The sequence below is a fragment of the Equus caballus genome, chromosome 24 (genome assembly GCF_041296265.1).
Source record: "Equus caballus isolate H_3958 breed thoroughbred chromosome 24, TB-T2T, whole genome shotgun sequence".
Lineage (NCBI taxonomy): Eukaryota > Metazoa > Chordata > Mammalia > Perissodactyla > Equidae > Equus > Equus caballus.
The window spans coordinates 14,533,634-14,558,216 of record NC_091707.1 but is presented as its reverse complement, the minus strand read 5'-3'; the positions used below and the strand labels follow the sequence as shown (position 1 = coordinate 14,558,216).

At 35.3% G+C, this 24,583-nt stretch overlaps 1 protein-coding gene across 9 annotated transcripts in view; it reads left to right on the top strand.

Annotated features, from left to right (window-relative positions):
• The window catches only part of DDHD1 (DDHD domain containing 1), an 85,654-nt gene that overhangs the window by 29,335 nt on the left and 31,736 nt on the right, over positions 1–24,583 (top strand). For 5 of the 9 annotated variants that reach the window (XM_023627750.2, XM_023627749.2, XM_070249471.1 and 2 more), the window contains 5 exons: positions 4,925–5,026; positions 6,938–7,066; positions 8,151–8,298; positions 13,066–13,172; positions 19,415–19,521. In XM_023627750.2, coding sequence (XP_023483518.1) covers positions 4,925–5,026; positions 6,938–7,066; positions 8,151–8,298; positions 13,066–13,172; positions 19,415–19,521 — 593 coding nt within the window. The remainder of the gene's footprint in view (positions 1–4,924; positions 5,027–6,937; positions 7,067–8,150; positions 8,299–13,065; positions 13,173–19,414; positions 19,522–24,583) is intronic. The other 4 variants (XM_023627753.2, XM_023627752.2, XM_023627756.2 and 1 more) reach the window with 1 other exon arrangement.

Sequence of the window (24,583 nt, the reverse complement as noted above, 5' to 3'; positions counted from 1 at the left end):
AGTATTATGTAAAAGATTTATGTGCTAAGATGTGACATTTGACTTTGAAGATTATGGGAAATTTTATAGTACCTTTGAAAATTATCACTGGTCTTAAGGAAAGAACATTTGCTGTCCAAAAAGCCACCATTGTTGGAAAAATAACTCAAATTTACCACAGCTACAAAGATAAAAAATATTATAATCTTTTATTTTGCTTCTTACCTCCAAGTTTCTGGAATTCCATATTTCATTAATTTGAGGGGGGAAAAATATGCCTTTTCCACCCAGATTTTCTCATGTACATATAATAAAGCCTTGGCTCTTCATATTGTCAGGAAATTTTGAATGCTTCTGTGTGCAGATAGTGCTGTGTTAGGCACTCGTGTGAAGAAGATAAGACATGGTTTTTGACCCTCGAGCAGTTGTAAACCTCTTGGGGAAGCAGAGCCTAGAGATGAGAAGAGTTAGAGAGGAAGTCCAGATAACACAGTGACTATCACACATTCTGAGAAGAGATTTGCAGTAGAGAGAGGTGATCACACTGCGCTGGAGGTACTCCAATGAAGCTCTCTGGAAGAATCCATTTAAAAACTAAAAACATTAAAAAATATTATATTCAGGAACTCTTATTAAGTGCTCTAGGAGAATTTCTAAGAAATTAAATAGAGTTCTAGCCTTGAAGGACGTTAAAATAAAATACTAATTCCTTTTCTTCCTGACCTTATCTGTGTTTTAGTTAGGGTAGCTGAGCCACAAATTAATTAGATATATGTAGAATTTTCTCATTAATTTTCCTACTAATCTCAAAGTAGCCTTGTATTAAATAGATTGATGAAATTTAACATAGCTTTTTTTAGCATACAGATAAAGATAACCCCAAAAAATGCAGTCGCTTTTTGTCATTTAGATACTTTAATCTAAATTTCGTTTTCTCTGAAAGTTAAAATAAAACTTGATTCTCTTCCCACCACACCACCTAGGCTAGGAAACATTTATCTAGCAGCCTAACAAATGAAAGCCTAGAGTTTCACTGGGGATGAATTATACGGATAAAATCAGACCTTCAAATAAGTAATTTTGTAAATACTTAAGCCTTGTAGTAGATTAGCATTTCATCATTTTATAATGTATATATCAAAGTGATCATCAGTAAAAAACAGATGAACGAAGTAGGTTAGTCCTGCACCTCAGTCTGGCCAAAAAATGCATAACCTCAATTCAATTGTGAGAAAATGTCACATAAACTCAAATTGAGGGACATTGTACAAAATAAGTGACCAATACTCTTCATAAGTGTCAAGGCCATAATTAAGTAGATGGGGGCATCCTTTCACAATGTCTAAGTATATCAAATCACCACGGTGTACACTTCAAATATCTTATAATTTTATTTGTCATATTTATCAATTGTACCTAAATAAAGCTGAAACTTTTTTTAAATTGTCAAGGTCATGAAAGACAGGGAAAGACTGAGGAATTTTTCACAGTTTAGAGGAGACTAGGGAAACATGATAGTAAAATGCAACATGGCACCCTGGATTGGATCATAGAACAGCAAAGGACGTTAGTAGAAAAACTGGAGGAATCTGAATAAAGTCCGTATTTTAGCTGATAGCATTGTACCAATGTTAATTTTTTTGTTTTGTTAATTGTACTATAGTTATGCTAACATTAGGGGAAGCTAGGTGAAGGTTATATGGTAACTCTCTGTACTATTTTTGTAACTTTTCTGTAAATCTAAACTTATTAAACAATGAAAATTTTTTTCTTAAAGGCCATAGAGGGACTGGTCCCGTGGCTTAGTGGTTAAGTTCATGCGCTCCACTTTGGTGGCCTGGGTTCACACGTTTGGATCCTAGGCACAGACGTATGCACTGCTTATCAAGCCATGCTGTGGCAGCGTTCCACGTAGAGAGTGGAGGAGGATGGCACAGATGTTAGGTCAGCGACAATCCTCCTCAAGCAAAAAGAGGAGGGTTGGCAGCAGATGTTAGCTTAGGGCCAATCTTCCTCACCAAAAAAAGAAGGAAAAAAGGCCATAGAGGAATTAAAATAAAATAGTAAAAGATATTTAATTAACCCAAAAGAAACCAGGAAAAGAGAAACCAGAAACAAAGATACCGATGGAACAAAGAGAAAATGAATGGCAAACAGTAGACCTAAATTCACCCATATCAGTAACTTCAGTAAATGTAAGTGTACTAAGATTCCAATTAAAAGACAGAGATTGACAGATTTGTTAGGAATCCAAGGTCCAACTATATGCTGCCTTAAGAGTCACACTATCAATATAAAGTCACAGATAGGTTGAAAGTTAAAAAAACAGACTTTTTACTGTTCAGCTAATTTGGGATGTTACAACAGCACAACTATTGATGGATCTGTAAGAATTTATAGCATTTAACAATTTGGTGTCTAAAATGGATAAGGATATCCTAAACTGTGAATATAGAATTTCAGAAGTCAAAATGCTACGAAGAGGTAAGGAGTGCTAACTCTTTCCAACCAGCTTTCCTTTTCCTCTCTCTTTGGTGACTAAGAGGATTCCCACCTTCTAGCTTTTAGTCATTATTTAACTTTTACAAGTGGGCCTAACTAAATTTCCTGAGATCCAAACAGGTTACCAGTTTTCTCCTAGTTGGCAGGTTTGAGATGTGCAAGCCTCCTTCCTCTGAAGTTGAGGTGATCTGAGTTGCCAGCATTTTTAATAAACGGAAAGGTTACTGAGTTGGTACATCCTAGGGATTGGTATGTTGTCAGCAACCCCCTTTCTTGATACTCTGTTGCTTTCAGAATTATGTAATGAAGAAAACTACTTTGAGATGAATTATAGTAAGGAAATTAATTGGAAATATTTTAGTACTTTAAATCTTTTTCATTGCTTTGTAAGACTTTACTATATAAAAGAATTTTTATTAAATCTTAGCATTTAATAGTTAGCATTTTCAATTGTATTTTGAGTTTTTGCATACTGTTGCTAAAACTACTTAAGAATTCCTAAGTAAATCTTTCTTTTAGAAAAGGAAAAAATTAAGTAACGCTTTCTGGCACTTAAATTTCTCTTCGCTGTGATCGCTGTTTGGGTTGATGGTAAACCTCTTTGTCTCTGCAGTGCTGCGGTGGTCCCCCTAATTCTGTGCTCTGGGTTGATAAAAGATAAAGCTAACTATGCTACAAGGTGTTGTAACAAATAAAGCAAATGACTTTCAAGTGAAAATAAGAATTATATTTGAGAAGAAGGTTAAGAATTGTGTCTATTTAATTTTGTGAAAATGTTTTAAATAAATATGCTTCTCTGTTTTTGGTATAATGAGGTGTTTGTCTTTTTTTAATTCTTAAATTACCCTATTCCTTTAGAAAGAATAGCTTTCTGAAAGTGCATAATTTTAAAGTGTGGTCAGATAGTCCATATGTTTCCTGTTAGTTCTCTTTTAGTGAATGTGGAATTGGTTCATGTTGTTTTACTAGTGGATTTATAAAATCAGGTTTTGTTTCTTTAAATAGTAGAGTCACACATATATGCCAGTTCGATCTCCTTGCGTGTTAGCTTTTTCCTAGTAAAGTTTTTGTTTGAAAACGTCTCCTGCGAGTGGTGCATCTGCTTTCTCCTCACTGACTGATGGGAAGGCACAGGAAAGAGGAGACATTTTCAGTGAAGAAGTGGCTTCACTTGTCCTTTTCCACCCTTGCGACAGTGAAATGTTCTATAATCCTTATGTTACAACCCAGCTTTTAATCCCACTCTAGTTTTTTGCAGCCATCTAATTAGTATATATAGTTATAAAGTGCCTTGTAAGCATTTCTCAATTTCCTTTATTGCACAAATCTTTAAATATACCTCATCTGTATATACAACAGATTTTTAAAATATTTCTAGTAATAACAAAACTTAAATATTTTCATATTTGAGCAGTGTTTAACCTTTGAAGGCCACATTAATGTAGAAGGGAGTGAAGGTAAAAATCAAATGTGTTAGAACATAAATTTGAACTAAATCATAGATTCTGAAGTTCATTACCTGAACTGTTAAGAAACTGATTTGTAAGCTTCAATTTCAAGTGGATTTTTAAATAATTGCTTATTTAGAACATAAAGAAATTTATTGATATGTAACTAGCAATATTTGACAGGGAAAATGTTGATTTTAAGGTTATCTACTGATTTGCCAAATATCAAGTCTGTGTCTGGCTTTCCTCTATGTTGGCTGTTTCATGCTTACAGGATGTCACAGCATACATTTTTACTAATGATTTTTTTTCATCATTCTATCACTAATAAATCTTTCATTATTTTATCATTTATAAATCAGTTAAAAGTAGAGCTTCCAATTTGGGTGAGTTTTTTTTTTTTTTTGGAAAAGTTTCATTTTTAAAAATCTTCAACAGCTTGAACAGAGTTGTGGAAAGAGTTTTTGTTTCTTTGGGAAGGCTCCATTATACTTCAGTAATGGAGAGCATCCAGTGAAATGTATACTGTGGTATCTTTTCAACAAAGCTGCATTAAATGTTTAAAATGTTATTTTTTACATTCTCAGTTTGCACATTGGCTGTTGGCTATGTCATAGTTACAAATTTGGTGAAAGTAAATAACCTTAGTATTGTAAAGATGAGATTTGTAAGTCTCTTCGCATACAAAAATGCCATGTTGTATTTTTTATTCTGTCTGTGTAAAGACATTAAAAATGGTGCTCACATAGTTGTCTTCAACTGATAAATTTAGATATCATTTGTTTTTTTCCTTTCAGTAGAAGTAGAGCATATATTTGATAAACATTAAACTAATGTTTTGCTTCACTGATTTTTAAGTAGAAATTATATAAATAAAGCCTTTAGAATAATGTTTGTCAAATACAACTCATTTTTCAAAGTTAATTCAACAAAAAGGCAAAATAGCAAACCTCATTTAAAATTTACTTTGAAGCTCAGTGTTTTTGCTTTCTTAGTTGTCTACCACCTCCCTCCCTTCTCCCTCCCTTCTCTGTTCAAATGGAGAGGATATAAGGAGAGTACAGATGCGGCAGGTCTTAAGCGAAAGCGTTCCCAAGGTACAGTAATTGTAGTTTTATTTCTCCATGTAGTTATGTTCCTGGCTTAGAGCATTGAGTTGTATTTAGAGCATAGAAATTAGTAGTTATTTAGAAACGTATCATTATGCTGTTTTGCTTAGTGTTACTTAATTATAAGAGATATAAGCATCCGTAAACGATGTGTATAGTCCACTAATGGAATGTTGCCAATATTAAGATGTTTTACCTTAAGACAGTATGTGGATGATTTAAGGAGGAATGAAATTTTGTTGACTTAACACTATTTTCTTAATATCTTGGTCTTCTAGTTTCAATGTTTTAAGCATATGATGCTCAAAATAGTTTTAGCAAAAATGTAGTTTAGAAACAGTAGATAAAAAGGGTTAAAGTAGTGACTTTGATCAGCCATAGAATTAGAAAAGTAAATTGTTAAACTCTTGCAAAAGACTTTTTTTAATTTTTGAAAAGTTCTTTTATTTAAAAAGCTGAGTTTGTGCATTGTATTCTTTGGAACTGAAGATATTATTGTTTGTTACATTAATTGTATTTGGTCTTGTGTTCAGTGTTGGTAATGTGTCCTGGCAGGTAAGTAAAATATAAATTGGTTTTTCATTAAATTTTGAAATTGCATTTGTAATAGAACTAAGAAGTACATTTTCCTGGAAAAGATCTACTTTTCTGTATATTCCAGAGGTAATAGGTTTTCATAAAAATGTCCTATGATCTTAGATCTTGATCAGGGCTGTGTCCTTTCACATTTAGCTTGAGGTTATTTTCAACATGTCTTCAGAACAGAAGAGTTAGACTACCTGTAACCAGTTATTAATCTCTTTGTACCTCCGTGTCTTTACATATAAATCGGAGATAATACTTTGCTTCAAAAGGATTTTAAAAAAATAAATTAGGCTTAGTGATTTGAGGGTGCCTGGTTGTCTGTGATTTGAAGGTGCCTGGTTGCCTGCAGATGGGTATGTGAGTTTTTCTTACCTTTGTACCAGAGATATAGAGGAAAAGTTTAAGTCATTCAGATATAAGTATTATCAGATTACGAATTTGGTGGACCTGCTATGACAATTTTCTTAATCCATTGCTTCCAGAAACATTACTGAACTTATGATACGTGCCAGGTGCTGTACTGGGACTGTGTTTGTTTCTAATGATTCAGAATGATTACAACATAGTCCCTGCCTCACGGAGCTTATATATTTCTGGAGCATGTAGGTTTGATTTTTTTTTTTTAAGAGCTCATTTTCACCAAGCGTAGCTCAGTTAGAGAAATGCAATAATCATATTGATTTGAACATCATAGTAGAAAAAAATTTCGATTTCTTACTAAAACATCTTTCAACTTTGGATTTCTGTTGTGGTGAGCAATACCCAGGGATAATTGGCCTTAATATCCATTCCAAAAATACCTTACGTTCTAATAAATTAGATTATTCTCTTCCCAGTTTAAGGGTAAATTTTTTTTTCCTCCGAGTCTTGTTTTGTCTTGCATGGAGTGAAATTGTCACAGATCCAAAAATAAAATCAATAGAAGAAATGGAACTTAAGTTTCTTTGTCAAAGCTCTTGAGGACTTTCATGAAGGTATATATCCCTTAGACCTAAGGAATGGTCACACCACCTGGGAAAGCAGTTCTTTAATAATTGAAACATATTAACTACATGTTAGAGTTTAAAATTATGGTAGTTAAACCAGATTTTCCATATTGTTCTAACAAGTTGCCCTTCTCTGTAGCAGGTTTAGTCATTTATAAAATAAAGTGCCTGGTCTATTACTTGATTCACATCAGTATGCATTTCAGTGAAGTATGTTTTTATTCAACTGATTTCAAATATTGATTCAAAAATCTGTGTATTACTGATTTTTCACACAAACGAAGTTTCTATTGGAGACCTTCAAATTACTTTTTCCTTTTTGCAACAGCCATTCACAGTTTCAAGTTGAGTCGAAACCATGTGGACTGGCACAGTGTGGATGAAGTGTATCTTTATAGTGATGCAACAACATCTAAAATAGCAAGAACAGTTACCCAAAAACTGGGATTTTCTAAAGGTAATTGTTATAAATATTAGTATAGTTTGTCAAATTTGGGGAAATCTTACTATTCTATTCAAAATAGACTATTCAAATTCTGTTTTTAGTATATTTTAAATATGTATTAACTTTAGTGACAGTTACTCCCCTGTTAAACGAAACTTTTATTCAGATAAAAGAGTTGAAATGTATTCATCAATAAATAATTATATCTTTAGAATGGTCAGACAAGATTAATAAATATCTTTTATACTTCTGAAAGCACAAAAGCAGTCAAAACTGAGGCAGTGATTTGAAAATAAAACATGGCAATTGAAACATGGTGTCAGGAAAGATGAAGACTGAAAATTCTCTGTTGGATTTAGCGAAATGGAGGTCATTGGTGACTTAGATGGATTGATGGGGTGGAGGCCAGATTGGCGTAGTATGAAGTATAAGTAGAAGGTGAAGAAATGGAGGCAGTGAGAATAGTCAACTCTTTAAAGAAGTTTGACTTAAAGAAAAGAGGGAAAAGAAGAAAAGAGGGAATTTATTTTGAAAAAATAAATTTTTTAAAAAATTTTTGTCTCATGTAACTGTTTTACTATCCCATTTTTTAAATTTCTTTGATAACAGATGTGCTTGAATATCTTTTTATATATTCATTAGTCTGTTGTATTAGTTTTATTAATTACCTTATCATATCTTTAGCCCATTTTGCTATTTGAATGACTGTCTTTTCACTTTTTGATTAGTAAACTCTCTTTCTATACTTAGGTAATTAACTTATTGTGCATCATATTTTTCAAAACTTCTCCCAGTTTGTCATTCATCTTTTATCTTTGCTTCATGGTATTGTCTTTATAGAAAAGTTTCTAATTTTTGTGTTCAGTTTGTTCTCCCTCCTGTCCTTTTCTTTCTCCTTATGGTTTCTGGTTTTGGTGTCATGTCCACTTCAGCACTTTATATCAGAGCCAGTCAATATACGTCATCCTAGAAATCCTATCCCGTACACCCTGGTGAAATTTTTTCAAAATACTTCTTTTATTTATTTCTTGTAATATGTAGTGAAAATGCTATTTCTGTAATTAGTAGTAAACTTAGAATCATAATTTTTCTACAGCGTCAAGTAGTGGGACCAGACTTCATAGAGGTTATGTAGAAGAAGCAACATTAGAAGACAAGCCATCACAGACTACCCATATTGTGTTTGTTGTGCATGGTATTGGGCAGAAAATGGACCAAGGAAGAATTATCAAAAATACAGCCATGTGAGTTCTTTGATGAATACATTCTCCATCTAGTCTGCAATCTACACTTTTGTCCAGGGTATAATAGAGTTTAATCATCCTACCACATGTTTCTCCAATGTCAACTATTCTGCTGTCTCTTAAGTTGTAGATGAAGTTTCTGGACCAAATTTTGAGAGTGATTCTGTCTAGATAATGATATTTGTTTGATTTTTTTCCCTCCACAACACGGAGAAGAGGAGGGATAAGAAAGTCTTTTTAACTTAATATATTGTTAATTTACTAATTAAACTGATTAAAGCAAGAAAAAGGTATAGTTTTAAGTTTGTATCTTACTCTCTGAACTGCAGAAACTGAGAATACTGCAAAGTTGCACAATTCTGAAAAAGCTAAGAATTCTTTAAGTTGTTAGCAGCTTAGCTTTTCCAATTAATTACTACCAGAGGAATCTGAGCTCTACATTTTACACAGAAAAGCCAGTTTATACTTTATAGAAAAGTCTGATCAGATTTATGATGTGTGAGAACAAATCAGTTGTTGGTGAGAGCATAGTGTATTTGGTTCTGAGACTTCAAATAAATGTATTTCTTGAGTCCTTATAAAACAAATACTTTGTAATATCAGGAACAGTATCCTCAGCAACATCTCTATAATAATACAGTGTTGAGTGTTATTTCACTATTTATTCTAACACCTCTTAATACCAGCTGACGGATTAAAGCAGAGTACAGTTCAACTTAAAAAAAAAAAACTGTCAGATACTTCCTCAACAAAATACCAGCAAACTGAATCCAGCAACATGTAAAGAGGTTCATAGAGCATGACCAGGTGGGATTTATCTCAGGAATGCAAGGTTGGTTCAACATTTAAAAACTCAGTCAAGGAGGGGCTGGCCCAGTGGCTGACTGGTTAAGTTCTGCATGCTCTGCTTCAGCAGCCTGGGGTCTGTGGGTTCAGATCCCAGGTGTAGACCTGCTCCACTCATTGGCCATGCTGTGGAGGCATCCCATGTACAAACTAGGGGAAGATTGGCACAGATGTTATTTCAGGACACATCTTCCTCACCAAAAAAAAAAGTCAAGGGTAATACACCACATTAATAGTACAAAGGAAAAAAACCATGTCATGTGGTTTTTGATGCAGAAAAGGCATTTGACAAAATCTAATACCCTTTCATGATGAAAATACTCAGGAAACTAAAAATAGAAGGGATTTTCCTTAACCTGATAAAGGGCATCTACCAGTTCACAGCTAAAATTATACTTTATCAATGAAAGACTGAAAGCTTTCCTCCAAGATTGAGAACACAATAAGGTTGTACCCTCCCACCAATTCTATTCAACATGGTACTGTAAGTTTCAGCCAGGACAATTAGACAAGAAAAAGAAATAAAAGACATCCAGATTAGAAGGGAAGAAATAAAACCATCTCTGTTTGCAGATAACGTGATCTTATATATAGAAAATCCTAAAAGAGTTCACACACACAAACACACAAACTATTAGGGCTAATAAATGACCTCCCCAAAGTTACAGGATACAAGATCAATGTATAAATATCAGTTGTATTTATACACTAGCAATGAACAATCTGAAAGTTAAATTAAGAAAGAATTTCCACTTACTATAGTAACAAAAGGAATAAAATCGTTAGGAATGAGTTGAACAAAAGAAGTTCAAGATTTGTACACTGAAAACTACAGTATACCATTGAAAGAAATTAAAGAAGACCTAAATAAATGGAAAAGGCAACCAATGTTCCTGCATTAAAAGATTTAATGTCGTTAAGTGGGCAGTACTTCCCAAATTAATCTGTAAATTCACCACAATCCATATTAGAATCCCACCTGTCTTTTTTGCAGAAATTGACAAGCTGATTCTAAAATTCACGTGGAAATGTAAGGGACCCAGAATAGTCACAACAATCTTGAAAAAGATTGATGGAGAAAAAGAAAGATGGAGGGCTTACACTTGAATTTCGTAACTTGCTACAAAGCTAAAGTAATTAAGACGTTGTGCTGCTGGCTGGGATAAAGATAGACACAGATGAATGGAATAGAATTGAGAATTCAACTGATTTTCAACAAGGGTGCCAAAACAATTTAATGAGGAAAGAATAGCCTTTAAAAAAATGATGCTGGGATACCTGGATATCCACATGCAAAAGGATGAAGTTAAACCACTACCTCACACTGCATACAAAAATTACAGTGAATCAAAGACCTAAATATAAGAGTGAAACTATAAAACTCTTAAAACGTAGGAGTAAATCTTTGTGGCCTCAAATTGGGTAATGGTTTCTGAGATATGACATCAAAAATAGAAGCCACAAAAGAAAAAACAGATTTATAAGACTTTGTCAAAATTTAAAACTTATGTTCTTCAAAGGACACTATCAAGAAAATTGAAGACAACTCACAGAATGGAAGTAAATATTTGCAAAGCATATATCTAATAAGGGTCTAGCATCTAGGATATATAAAGGACTCTTACAATTCAACAATAAGAAAAGAACATAGTTTTTAAAGTGGGTAAAGGATTTGAATAAACATTTGTCCAAATAAAACATATAGTTGGCCTGTAAGCACATGAAAACATGCTCAATATCATTAGTCATTGGGGAGATGCAATTCAAAACCACAGAGAGATACCACTTCATACCCACTAGGATGAGTCTTATCAAAAAGATAGAAAATAACAAGTGTTAGCAAGAATGTGGAAAAATTAGGACCTTATATGTTGCTGATGGGATTGTAAAATAGTACAGCTGCTTTTAAAATAGTTTGGCATTTCCTCCAAAGGTTTAAACATAGAGTTAGCATATGAGCCAGCAGTTCTACTGCTAGGTGTATACCCAAGAGAATTGAAAACATAGATCTACACAAAAACTCTTTAAAGAATATGCAGCCTTTATTCATAATAGCCCCCCAAAATGGAAAGAATCCAAATGTCTGTCAGCTGATGATGAATGGATAAACAAAAGTGGTATGTTTGTGCAATGGAATATTATTCAACCATAAAAAGCAGTGAAGTACTGATTGATGATACAACATGGATGAACCTTGAAATATTATGCTAAATGAAAGAATCCAGACCCGAAATGCCACATATTGTGTGATTCCTATCCAGAATAGGCAAATCCATAGAGACAGAAAGTAGGTTCATGGTTGCCAGATCCTGGGGGGAGGAAGTGTGGGGAGTGACTGCTGTGGGTATAGTGTTTCTTTTAGGGGTGATGAAAGTGTTCTGAAATTAGATAGTGGTGATGGTTGTACAGCTCTGAATATACTAAAAGCCACTGAATTGTTTAAAAAAAAAATAATGAGGTTGTGTCAAAAGGACACATAAACCAACTTGAAGAGATTCGCTGACCAAAAAAGGAGACAATTTGAACATCTGTAAGGATAATAACTACCGTGGATTGAAACGCTTCACATACGTTTAAATCTATGAGTTAGTAATGTCAAAAAATATAAAACTAACATCTCAGTATTTTGAAAATTATTAATAAAAGGAAAGAACCATTTATCATACCTTTTCTCAGTTCATACAGAAATAATTTGGTGGTACCACAGGCAGCCAAATATTTGATGTGAGGAAATTTCTCTTTTTGGAGGCATAAGGAGTGATGGAATTTAAAAAGCACCTTTTTGCAACCATGATAAATTAATGGATCTAAGCAATGATCATCATAACTGCTAGCATCACCAAAAAGATGAAACCCAGATGTACGTACCTGTGGAGCAGTAGTCTTACCAAAACAATAGAACTTGAGTCTGATCAAGCCCCTATATGTCACTACCAAATTGCAGGAAATGGGAGACAAAGAACATATTAAATAACACCGCAGAAATGCAGTCTTTAAAAATCAGACTCTGAAAAACTCTACAGTACAAAAACCGAAAGAAATTACAAGGCAAAAAAAAAAAGAGGAAGCTGTAGATTAAAAGCCACTTAAGAAACATATCTACCAATTACCATGCACGAACTGTATTTGGACCACAGTTCAACACATGTAAAGACTTTTTAATATTACCACACATTAATATTATATAAAAGTTATATATTATAGTCTGGGAAAATGCACCACTGAACTACGTATTTGCTGAAACTAAGGAATTACTAAATTTTTTTGTATGATAATAGTACTGAATAGGTTATGTTTTCCTTCCATTTTAGAAGTATGTACTAAAGTATTTACAGATGAAATGACGTGATGTCTGAGATTTGCTTTAAAATATTATGGCAGAAGAGTGCTACTATAAAGCAGTAGTGTGAGGGGGTTTTTGGGGGATGCTGGAACTGTATCTTGATTGTGGTGGTGCTAACCATGAATCTATACAATTGACACCAGAAGGGAATAAAGTCAACTTTGGTATATCTTAGTTTTAAAAATAAAATTTTAAAATCCATGTTATGGGGAGAACAAGTAGGGGAATAGATGAAAGAGACAGACCATGGCTTGCTACTGTTTGGAGCTGGGTGATGGCACAGGGGCGCTCATTATACTGTTCTCTCCACTGAACATTGACGCCTATAATTATTTAGCATATGATGTGAAAGCTTGGAATATTGGAAATCATAGCAAATTTAGGAAAGTAACTTTGAAATAAAGGTGCCCAAAATGTGGCAAATTATTGCATGATGTAGCAGTAATTGAAACATAATTCGACAAAGTTATAAGCAAATGGAAGTGTTATGATGAAAGACATTTTATACCATTTAAATACATATGTGGAGTTACTCTGATAAAGTTTTTTTCTGTTAATTTTATTTTATTTTTTTTTAGGATGAGAGAGGCTGCAAGAAAAATAGAAGAAAGGCATTTTTCTAACCATGCAACACATGTTGAATTTCTGCCTGTTGAGTGGCGGTCAAAGCTTACTCTTGACGGAGGTACATTTTGTTTAAAAATTAAATGATTTAGCCAGTAGCAAAGAATTGTTGTTCACTGAGGACAAAGGGTCTTTAATCTAGTTGTCTTGAGGTATACTCACTCTTTGTTTTAGATTATTTGAGAAAATAAAATCCATTGATTTTTAAAATAATTATATTGACGTGTCATTTTGGACCACCATCTAGATTTCACAGCACAGTTTTCATGCATGCCCTCTGGATTAGGAGAGCAGTGGGGCATGTGGAGGAAACAAAATGTTTTCTAAACTTTTTAACATGAAAGTAACTTGTCGAAGTTACTTTTGTTGTCCATAATTCCATAAGACCTTACATTTTCTTCCTAATAATTTTCCTCCACTACTTTTAGAAGATACAATCTCAGGTTTTTGTTTTCTTCTGTTGTTCCTGCGATCCCTCAGCTGGTGAATTACAATCTAGCATAGAGAAATTGTACAGTATATTTGTTTAAATAAAATCATTTTTGTTTCCCTCCTTAAAGAGCTGTTAGCCAAAATGTATATATACATCTTTCTCTACTCAAAGTTGTATCCTTTGAATGTTAAAACCATTGAAATAGAATATTTAGATTGATTATTTACATAATCTGGCAAATGGGTAGGTTGTGGTGGCCATAATCGCAGCTCTCATTTGTGAGCTTTACTGTGTGCCTGGCTTACTACAGTTCATTTTACATGGATTACCTCAGTTAATTTTCTCACAATCTGTGAAATATCTATTTTATTTTCCCTGTTTTACTGCTAAGGAAACAAGCTCAGTAGAAGGTGAATTTGAGAATGGCAGGCAGAATTTGGGTCTGAGTAATGACAGAACCCTTTTCATCACAGTGCTAACCTGCCTACCTGGATGATTTCCAAGGATTCTTCTGAATCAGTTAGGAATGTCAGTTATAGCTTATAAACCAAAATGGCATCAAAAGTTGTAATGAGTTAAGAAAAAATGCCAGTGGCCCAAGAGCCAGCAACAACTCATGTGTGAAGTTCTAGTGTAATAACGCTATCTTTCAGGCTTTTCCCATTCACCCAGATAAATTTCTTAGACTGCTCAGGAGTGTAGACAACATGGATGAAGCACCCTTTAATAAAACCCATGAGTGTGTACTTTTCTGTTAGGTTTAAACTACTGTGATAGAATCTGAAAGGCATTATGCTGAGTGAAAGCAGCTAAAGGAAAAATACCACTCTCTGTTCTTAACACCTCTGACACCAGACGTGGGGGGGATTTTCCCCACACCAACCAATTCTTCAATTGTTGGTGGCTACCAACTTAGTGGCCTACAGCCTCGCTCAGTTCCTACACCATCTGCCCAGAGAGAGTGCAGACACCTTAGGGGCTCAGTCTCACAAGACTACCCCCCACTTCAGGTGCCAATAACAAGTCCAGATTGTCACCTGTGTCTCTGACCGACCAGCTGTAAATTGGGGGCTGGGGGTGGGAAATAACATGACCCCATTTTGAGATTCAGTAATTTAGTAGAATGACTCACAAAATTCAGGGAAGCATTTACTTACATTTACTGGTTTAAAGGATATTACAAAGATGTAACAGAACAGCTAGATGAAGTGTTACGTAGGTCAAGTTATGGGGAACAGGTGGAGAGATTTCATGTCCTCTTCCAGTACATTACCCGTCCACTACCTCCACGTGTTCACCAACCCGGAAGTTCTCCAAACCCTGTTGTGTAGGGTTTTTATGGAGGTCCCATTATGTAAGCATAATTGACTAAATCATTGACCATTGGTGACTGAGCTCAGTCTCCAGCCCCTCTCCCCTTCCCAGAGGTCAGGGAATGGGGCAGAAAATTCAACCTTCTAATCACATGGTTGGTTCCTCTGGCAACCAGCCCCCATCCTCCAAGAGTCACCTCATTAACATAAACTTAAGTGTGGTTGAGAGGGGCTTATTATGAATAATAAAATACATTCCTCTCACTCCTATCACTCATGAAATTTCAAGTTTTAGGAACCCTGTTCCAGGAACCAGGGACAAAGACCAAAGATATGTTTCTTGTATCACAATATCACAGTAGCCAATCTGAAAGCTTACATAATTTAGGCTTCCCTTATGTAACATCCTGGAAAAGCCAAAACTGTCAGGACAGAACAGATTAGGGGTTGCCAGAGTTTAGGGGAAGGAGAGGGTTCAAATTCAAAAGGGCAACATGTGGGGATTTTTTAGGGTAATGAGACAGTTCTGTATCCTGATCATGGTGGTAGGTATGCAAAACTATAATGCATTAAAACTGAGAGTCATTTTACTGTTTGTAAATTTTAAAATAATGATAAAAGGTTACCTACAGCAAACGTCATTGCACTCATTGGTATTAAAAGACTAAAACATTTCTTTCAAAGCAGGAACGAGCTAAGGATGTCCACTTTTACAACAAATATTCTACCTGAAGTCTTAGCCAGTGCAGTAAGATAAGAAAAAGAAATAATGGTTTTAAGGAATGGAAAAGATCTGTTTTTATTTGCAGGTTATATGATTGTCTGCACAGAATATACACAAGAATCTATAGAAAAATTATTAGAATAAGACAGTTTATCAAGGTTGTGAAATAGAAAATCTGTGTATGAAAATAATTACGTTTCTGTATACCAGCACAGTTAGAAATAGCACAGGGGCCGGCCCGGTGGCCAAGTGGTTAAGTTTGCACACTCTGCTTCAGCGCCCCAGGGTTTTGCTGGTTCGGACCCTGGGCGGGGACATGGCACCGCTTGTCAGGCCATGCTGAGGCGGTGTCCCACATGCCACAACTAGAAGGACCCATAGCTAAAATACACAACTACATACTGGGAGGATTTGGGGAGAAAAAGCAGAAGTAAAAACAGAAGATTGGTGGGGCTGGCCCTGTGGCCGAGTGGTTAAGTTCACGCGCTCCGCTGCAGGCGGCCCAGTGTTTCATTAGTTCAAATCCTGGGCGCGGACATGGCACTGCTCATCAGACCACGCTGAGGCAGCGTCCCACATGCCACAACTGGAAGAACCCACAACGAAGAATACACAACTATGTACCGGGGGGGCTTTGGGGAGAAAAAGGAAAAAATAAAATCTTTAAAAAAAAAACAAACAGAAGATTGGTAACAGTTGTTAGCTCGGGTGCCAACCTTTAAAAAAAAAAAAAAAAAGAAATAGCATAAAAAATAAGGTTCCTAGAAATGAATCTAATAAAATATGTATATTTATATTAAAAACGAAAAAACCATTAGAAGATATTAAATACAACTTAAATGCGAAGATCAATAATTTTCTTAGGTTGGGTGATTCAATATCTCAGAGATGTAGTTCTCCCAAATTGATCTATAATTCCCTGCGATTCCAATCAAAATCCTAATAGAGCTTTTCATGAAACTTGGCAAGCTGATTCTGACATTATTATAGAAGAGCAAAGGCCCAAAAACAGCCAAGATACAGAACAAGGGGGTGAGCTTGGGGGGAGAGTCATGTCCTAGTAGATAGCTGGACCTGTTATTTAACGTTTGTAATTAAAACAGTTTATATTGGCACAAGGATAAGCAAATACACCAGTGTACCAGTATTAGGAAAAAAAGTATTAGAAAAAAATATAGGAGAATATCTTGACACAAAAACACAACTATAAAGTAATGTGGATAAATTTGATTAGATTAAAATTAAGAACTTCTCTTTTTCAATAGACACCATAAAGAGTGAAATACAAGCCACAAACTGGGAAAAAATGTTGCAACAGAGCAACAGATATAACCACCAAAGGTTTAATATCCAGAGTAAAGAACAGGAAGCTTAAATGGAGATAGATAGATAGATAGATAGATAGATAATACACACAACGTATATATGCACACAGACACATATTTTAAATATATATTTATGTATAATACACACAACATATATATGCACACAGACACATTTTAAATATATATTTATGTATAATATATATAAAATGTTCATCTCAGTAATCGAGATGCAAATTAAAACCACAATGAATTATCATTCACACCAGGCAAAAATTTATGGAAGTACTTAACACCACATGTTGATAAGGATGTGCAACAATGAAGATTCTTATTCACTGTTGGTGGGAATGTAAATTGGTATAATCACTTTGGAAGACAATTTGAGGTCATCTTGGAAGTTGAATGTGCGTGTGCCCTATGACACAGCAGTTTCACTCCTAGATAGATATACCCTAAAGAAACTCTTAGATATGTGCACCCAGGAGGCATGTAGTGTGATTAGGAACAGTTTATATTAGCAAAAAACTAGAAACAACCCAAATGTGTTTCAAAGGAAAAAGGATAAATTGTAAGATACGTATAGAGTAGAATACTGTACAGCAGGGAAAATGAATGAATTAAAGCTATATACATCAACATTGATGAATCTCAGACACGCAATGTTGAGAGTGAAACAAACCGTGGACAGTAACACAATTTACATAGTGTTTAGAAACAGACAAAATGCAATGAAATATTTAGCTCTGGCACATAATAAATGCTATAGAATTGGCTAAAATTATTAATATTAATGGACATATGTAGGAATATATAAAGAAAAGCAAGAGTGTGATAAACACAAACCTTTTATTGGTGGTCACTTCTGGCAGAGAAGCAGGGCATGTGATCGTTTAGGAATATACAGTCATGTGTTACTTAACAGTGGGGGCACGTTCTGAGAAATGCACCATTGGGTGACTTCATCGTTGGACAAACATCACAGAGTGCACTTACACAAACCTAGATGGTATAGCCTTCTACAAACCTAGAGTATACAGTACTAGTCTTATGGGACCACCATTGTGTACAAAGTCCATTTACCAAAGCCTTATTCTAAGCACGTGACTGTGCTGTGGCTTTCAGAGATACTGGCAGTGTTCTTAAGCTAGGTGGTGAGCATGTTGTCCTTTTTATAAATTATTCTTTCAGCTGCACATATATATTAAATATCTTCTTTTGTCTGTATGAGTATTTCACAGTACAGACTATTTTTGGAAATGTGTTGAAATGACAGCTGAACTTTTTGTATCAGCTTGGTAGTCACATCTTTCACTTTTACAATTTAAAAATGGACACAGGCTATAAATATGTTGTGCTACCCATGAAAAGCCACAATATTCCCCTTTCCCTCTTTGAAAACACCTCTGGCTTTTGCTTGAATCATTGCCTTCCAGTCTTTGTTAGATTGTATTAAAGTAGGGAATAAATAAAAATAAAATAATCTAAAGCAATGCAGTGAAAAACTGGAAGATAAGAGAAATTACACTAAACTAAAAATATAAGCCTTCTCCTGCCCACCCTGTTCTTGCAGATCATGATACTCATCCAGGTATTGGCCTTTTTTGTATTGCTATAAGAAATGCAAATTTTTCTGTATCTCTAGTCATCTTATTAGGCATTTAATAGAATAATCTTCCCAAGGTGTAATTTCCAGAGGTTAGCTGTAACTCCTGGAAGGCTGAACTATCTGCAATGCAGTTTGTGTAGCAGTTTTTTCCAAAAGTCAGGTACACCAGCTTTATCTTGTTTACTGAAGGGGCCTTCTGCTCATTTGCCTTTGTAATTTGACAGCTCTTGCCCTTCAGATCTTTGGTTCACTAAAGATAGGTACATGTAAAGTGTAGGGAAACTTTTTAATTTGTTGCTGATTTGCCACCGGTGGCTCTAGGCATTTCACGTGGGTGTTACCAGGCCCAAGGAGCATAGGCCAAAGAAGAAGAGGAAGGAAACAGAAAAGGAGGTACCGAAAGAGTGAGATTGTGTCTCTTGACACTTGTTCCAGGAATAGAGATGGTCTGGTTTTGCTCTGAGACCTCTGAGTGTCATGCAGAAGTCAGTACAACATGCCACAACTAGAAGGACCTGCAACTAAGATATACAACTATGTACTGGGGGGGATTTGGGGAGATAAAGCAGAAAAAAAAAAAAAAAAGATTGGCAGCAGTTGTTAGCTCAGGTGCCAATCTTGAAAAAAAAAAGTCTGTACATATAAAAAATGATGAGGCTTTATGAATGTGGTAATGGCCTCCATCCTTTAATGTTTCTTTTCTTCTCATGTCCCCTTTGTCTTTCACTTTTTATCCTTGCAGTATTTCGCAGGATGGGAAGGTTCTCTAGATCCAAAGTGAGTCTTGAGTATTTTAGTTGACTTAAAGAGCTGTTATCTCAGGGAGTGTAACTTTTTTCAGTTTATTTTTTCCCTAAAACAGAGATCTTCTGTAAGTTTAATTTTTTTTTTTTAATTTGTAGACACTGTTGATTCCATTACTCCTGACAAAGTACGAGGTTTAAGGGATATGTTGAACAGCAGTGCAATGGACATAATGTATTATACTAGCCCACTTTATAGAGATGAAGTAAGTATTGTGATTATCTTGTTGCTATTGGGTATTTTTTAGAGTGATAACATATATGTCCTGAATTTTAACATTTTGTGCTTTTTTTTACAAGCAAATGAGAAAGTACAGGAATCCATTAATTTATAAATAACCCATATTCGATAGTGAATTTGATAGTCTTCAAACTGCACATTGGGACCCTTAATAAAATGGATAATCTTGGAAGCGGAAGATTGGTTAGAAAATAGTTCTTTGAAAAATAACAGTTTTCATAAATCTCATTAATTGTATTTATGATTATTGTCCTCACAAAAGAGTTTTAGACATTTAGAAATTTCCTTCAAATTTTTTTTATATAATAGACTTGCTTTTGTTGTGTCATGTCTGTAGTGGATTTGTATGCGCTAGTCATGCCTTATCCTGGGAGTACGGGTTCCAAAACCCCCAGGTGGATGCCTGAAACTGCAGATAGTACCAAACCCTAGGCATCCTGGTTTTTTCTATATGTGCATACTTATGATAAAGTTTAATATCTAAGTTAGGCACAGTAAGAGATTAACAACAACAATAATAAAATAAAACAATTATAACAATATGCTGTAATAAAGGGTACTGTAGGTCTTAGCAACCTCAGCATATCATTTCTTTTCTTTCCTTATTAAGTCGAGAATTTCACCTTTTCACTTACAGAAGCTTTTTACGGCTTCTCTTCTCTACGAATACCAGCATCACTACTCTTGTGCTTTGGGGCCATTATTAAGTAAAATAAGAGTGATTTGGATACAAGCACTGTAATACTGTGACAGTCGATCTGATAACTGAGATGGCTACTTAGTGGCTAATGGTTGGGTAGCATGTACAGTGTGGATCCGTTGGACAAGGGGTGACTCACATCCTGGATAGGATGGCATGAGATTTCATCACACTACTCAGAATGGCATGCAATTTAAAACTTATGAATTGTTTATTCCTGGAATTTTCTGTTTCATATTTTTGGACTGCTTATAACTGAAACTGTGGAAGGCGAAATTCCAGACACAGGGGAACTACTGTAGTTCTCAAATGGTAATGCTGCCAACATATCACAAAGTTAACCCTAAAGGAGGTGAGGGGTGAAAGTTTGTTCTGAGAGTGAGAGAAGCGCTACCAAATGCATTTTGTCACTTGACTGGTAAGAGAAGAAGAGTCCTGTTTCCTAGGAATAAGCTTGGTAGTTACCTAAGGTGTATTAACTTGTTTAATCCTCATAAAAACTCTGAAGTAGATATGGTTAGTCTTCTCATTTGAAAGAGGAAGGAACTGGTGCAGGGAGTCGTTACCAGTAGAGCTGCTCTGTGCTGCTCCAAGCCAGTCCAGTTCTGATTTTATTCATTCGAAGTCCTTCCCTGACTTCATTCGAAATATCCTTTATCTACAGAATTGTGTTTGGTTAGTTGCCACAAAAACTATGTTCTCCTGCAGCTACCATGCCCGTAAGATTTTTCTCCATTCTTCTTTCTATATCCCCTCATTGCCATGTACCAGTATTGGGCAGGGTCTGCCTTGATCTGATTGACAGCAGTAAAAGAAGCCTCAAGGAGAGCTGCTGTTCTGGACCTAATTCTAACCAACAAGAAAGGCCTAGCTGGTGAAGTAGAATACTAATAATTAACATGTTTGTAGTCCTTTATAGTGCACAGTGGACATTGTCAGATATGCCCTAAAGGTTAGGAAGTAGGACTATAATATTGCAAGTGAAATCAGTGAGGGGAAAACGGAAAGAGAATGGCCAAGAGCGTATTACTCTACACACACACACCCCATATATACCTGCCTTAACACACACATGTATATATATGGTTGGTAGCACTCCTACGGAAGGTATCCTGAATGTTCAAGGCTGAAATGTGCTGAGGCATGAATAATAATAAGGACCTTTTTTTTTTAAGTTATAAGTTGATATTAACAGCAAGAAAAACTAGAAAGAGGCAAGTGTCAGACTTAAAGCTCTGGCTGTTAGCTAATGATGACTGAGAAAGTGGTCACTTTCTGTTTTGCTCTTATATCTTCAAAGATAATTATCCTCGGAATGGAACTGAATAAAACAGATATTCAGTAGGAAGAGGGAACTGATAGCTAAGGTAAACAAAATGGAAAGAGAACACCCAGTGTTTTAAATGAGTTTGTTTGTTGATCCAGTTGCATTTCATGGAAAAACTCTGAACTTGTGACCAAGATTTTTTAGTAATCTTTATCAGTGTTTCCCAAACATCCCTAATTAGAAGTTACCCTGAGTACTCATAAAAATGCAGGCAAAAAGAGAACCCTGTGGGGGGCTTTGGAATTGAGGATATTAATGTGAATTTATGATTTTGAAAATATGTGAGTGTGTATAGATATTATCTATATATTTATATGTTTATATCCATATATATATTTACTACCTCTGTCCACTGAGAGAGCCAAGAAGCAAAGACACCCCGGTCTAATGAGCACACCTGGCACCCAGATCTTTGCCTCTAGCACTGTTACTCTCCACTAAGAACTAGAGTTCCTCGGAAAAGTGGCTGGTTCCAGGACTAGCGCAGAATGGGTAAAGGTGAAAGAAAAGAATGTTGGGGCAGACCACAAGGACACAGGAGCCAGATTGAAGAAGCAGATCCCACTGACCAAATCAGGAACAATTTGAGCACCAAAATAATTAAGTAATTATTATTACTTAAGGAATTATTAGTGGTACCTTTAATAGAGAATTATTAAGGATAATATAATGAGCTATTCTGAATCACGGAAAAGTTAAAAGTCCATGTCGATTTTAAGTACATTAACAAATGAGGGAGAAGGGAGGTCCCTTGCTTACAGTAGAATACCAAGGGCTTACTGGTAAATATGGAGGGAATACTGGAGTTAGAAGGTCCTCTTTTAACAGCTGTCATGGTAAGATCAGGTAAGAGAGGACTGGGCAAACATCAATGAATGCTAAATTGAGGGCAAAATGTTGATGTACAGAATATTTGCATGGTCTTAAAGTGTCTCCTCACAGACTGCTTATTAGTTAAAAAAATGAGAAAAGATATACAGTGGAGAAAGCAGGCAACACATTTACTGAGTGTTACTGAGGGACACCAAGAGAAGGAGACTGTCATTTTATGCAGTATTTCAATCATAAGGGGACGTCAGACAGACACAAAATAAGGGAGTTCCAATAAAAAAGGAAGAATGGGACTCTGTTCTTTTAAAATGTCAATATGATAAAAGACAAAGAAAGGCTGTGGAAAATGTTCAAGATTAAAGGAGGCTGAGGAGGTGTGCCAGCTAAGTACAGCGTCTCATCCTAGGCTGCATCCTGTGCTGGACGGAGAGACACCAAAAGGGGTTTATTAGAGCAATTAAGGAAATTAACATGTGGATGACAGATTCAATTGGATGAAATATTATATCAAAGTAAATTTATGAAATTGATAACTACACTATGATTATGAAAGGGAATATTCCTCGTCTTAGGAAATACATGCTGGCGTATTTAGGGGTAAAGGACCATAAATTACATAACTTATGTAGGATATCCTCAAATGGTTCACAAAGTAGTTGTGTGTATGTGTTATAGTAACAGAACAAATGACGAAGCAGCTAGGATAAATTGCTAAAAATAGGTGAATCTTGGGTAAAGGGTATATGGATGATTTTTATACTATTTCTGTTTTGCAATATTTTATAAATTTGGAATTATTTCCTAATAAATGTTAAGAAAAGGAAACCAAAAAGAAGAATTTCCCAGATCCCTTCCTTGGAGATTGCAGTTCAGTAGGTCTGAAGTAGACCCTGTGAATTTGTGTTTTTGACAGTTCCCTAAGTGATACCATCCAAGAAGTTTGGGAAACATCACTTAAGGCGTTTGAAAAACAAAAGAAAAACTTTGAGAGAAGTGGGCAAAAATTGTTCTTTTTTTATAAAAAGGAAAGCTGATTCTACAAATCACAGTCCATTTAGCACAAGGTTGATGTTAGGCAATATTCTAGAATAAGTTATTTTTAAACAGTATATGTTTCCTTAGAGAAGCAGTGATAACAGGCAGCAGGAGTCCTTTAGGATTGTCATGCCTGGTGAATGAACATTGTTTGGTTTATTGGATAGACATAAAAAAGAGCCTTTTTTCCCCTTCCTCTCAGCCTTTGGAATCAAATAGATGCAGATTCAAAACCTACCACTTCAGGCACAGACCTACGCCACTTGTCTGTCAGTAGCCATGCTGTGACAGTGGCTCACATACAAAAAGAGGAAGGTTGGCAACAGATGTTAGCTCAGCAAAAAAGAAACACCTACCGCTTAACCAGCTATGTGACCTTAGATCGAATTTCTCAGCTTCCTGACTTATAAAATGGGCATACAATACCAACCTGATAAAGGTTGCCATGAGGATTGAAGACATAATGTATATAAAGTTCCCAGTACAATTCCTCATCCTTAGATTCTCAAGTTGTGATTAAGTATCGGTCTTTATGTATTTCATGGGCTACCATTTTTTTAAAAAAAAAATCAGTAGACTTGCTGTGTTAATTCTAGAGAATGAAATAAGAATCAATGAAGAGAAAATGTGGAAGGGGACATGTTTGTTTACTAGTGAAGAACTTTGTCATAACTAAAGCTACCTTAAAAAATAGAAGTGTCACAAGGAAAAACAATTTGTAAATAATGTGAGGTGATGGGTTTTAACTAAACTTATTGTAGTAATCATTTCACAATGTATACATCCATCAGATCACTATGTTGTAGACCTTAAAATTATACAATGTTATAAGTCAATTATATCCCAGTAGAACTGGAAAAAATAATTTGAAAAAAGTAGAAGTGACCACTTTAGAATGGAATGACCACGGGGGCAGATGCTGAGCTGCTAAAGGGACTCCTACGTTCTCAGCAGTTTGAGTCAGGCCGTGTGAGGACCCTTTGCACTCGAGATTATGAGGTGCTCATGGGAGGGTCCCAATTAGTGGCTCTGCCAATAATCACTAAAAAGCCATGGTTAGGGAAAAAGTTTTGTGTATTAGTCAGTACTTCTCAGGTCACACTTTCTGAGGAACAGTTTAAAAAGAGAAACTCA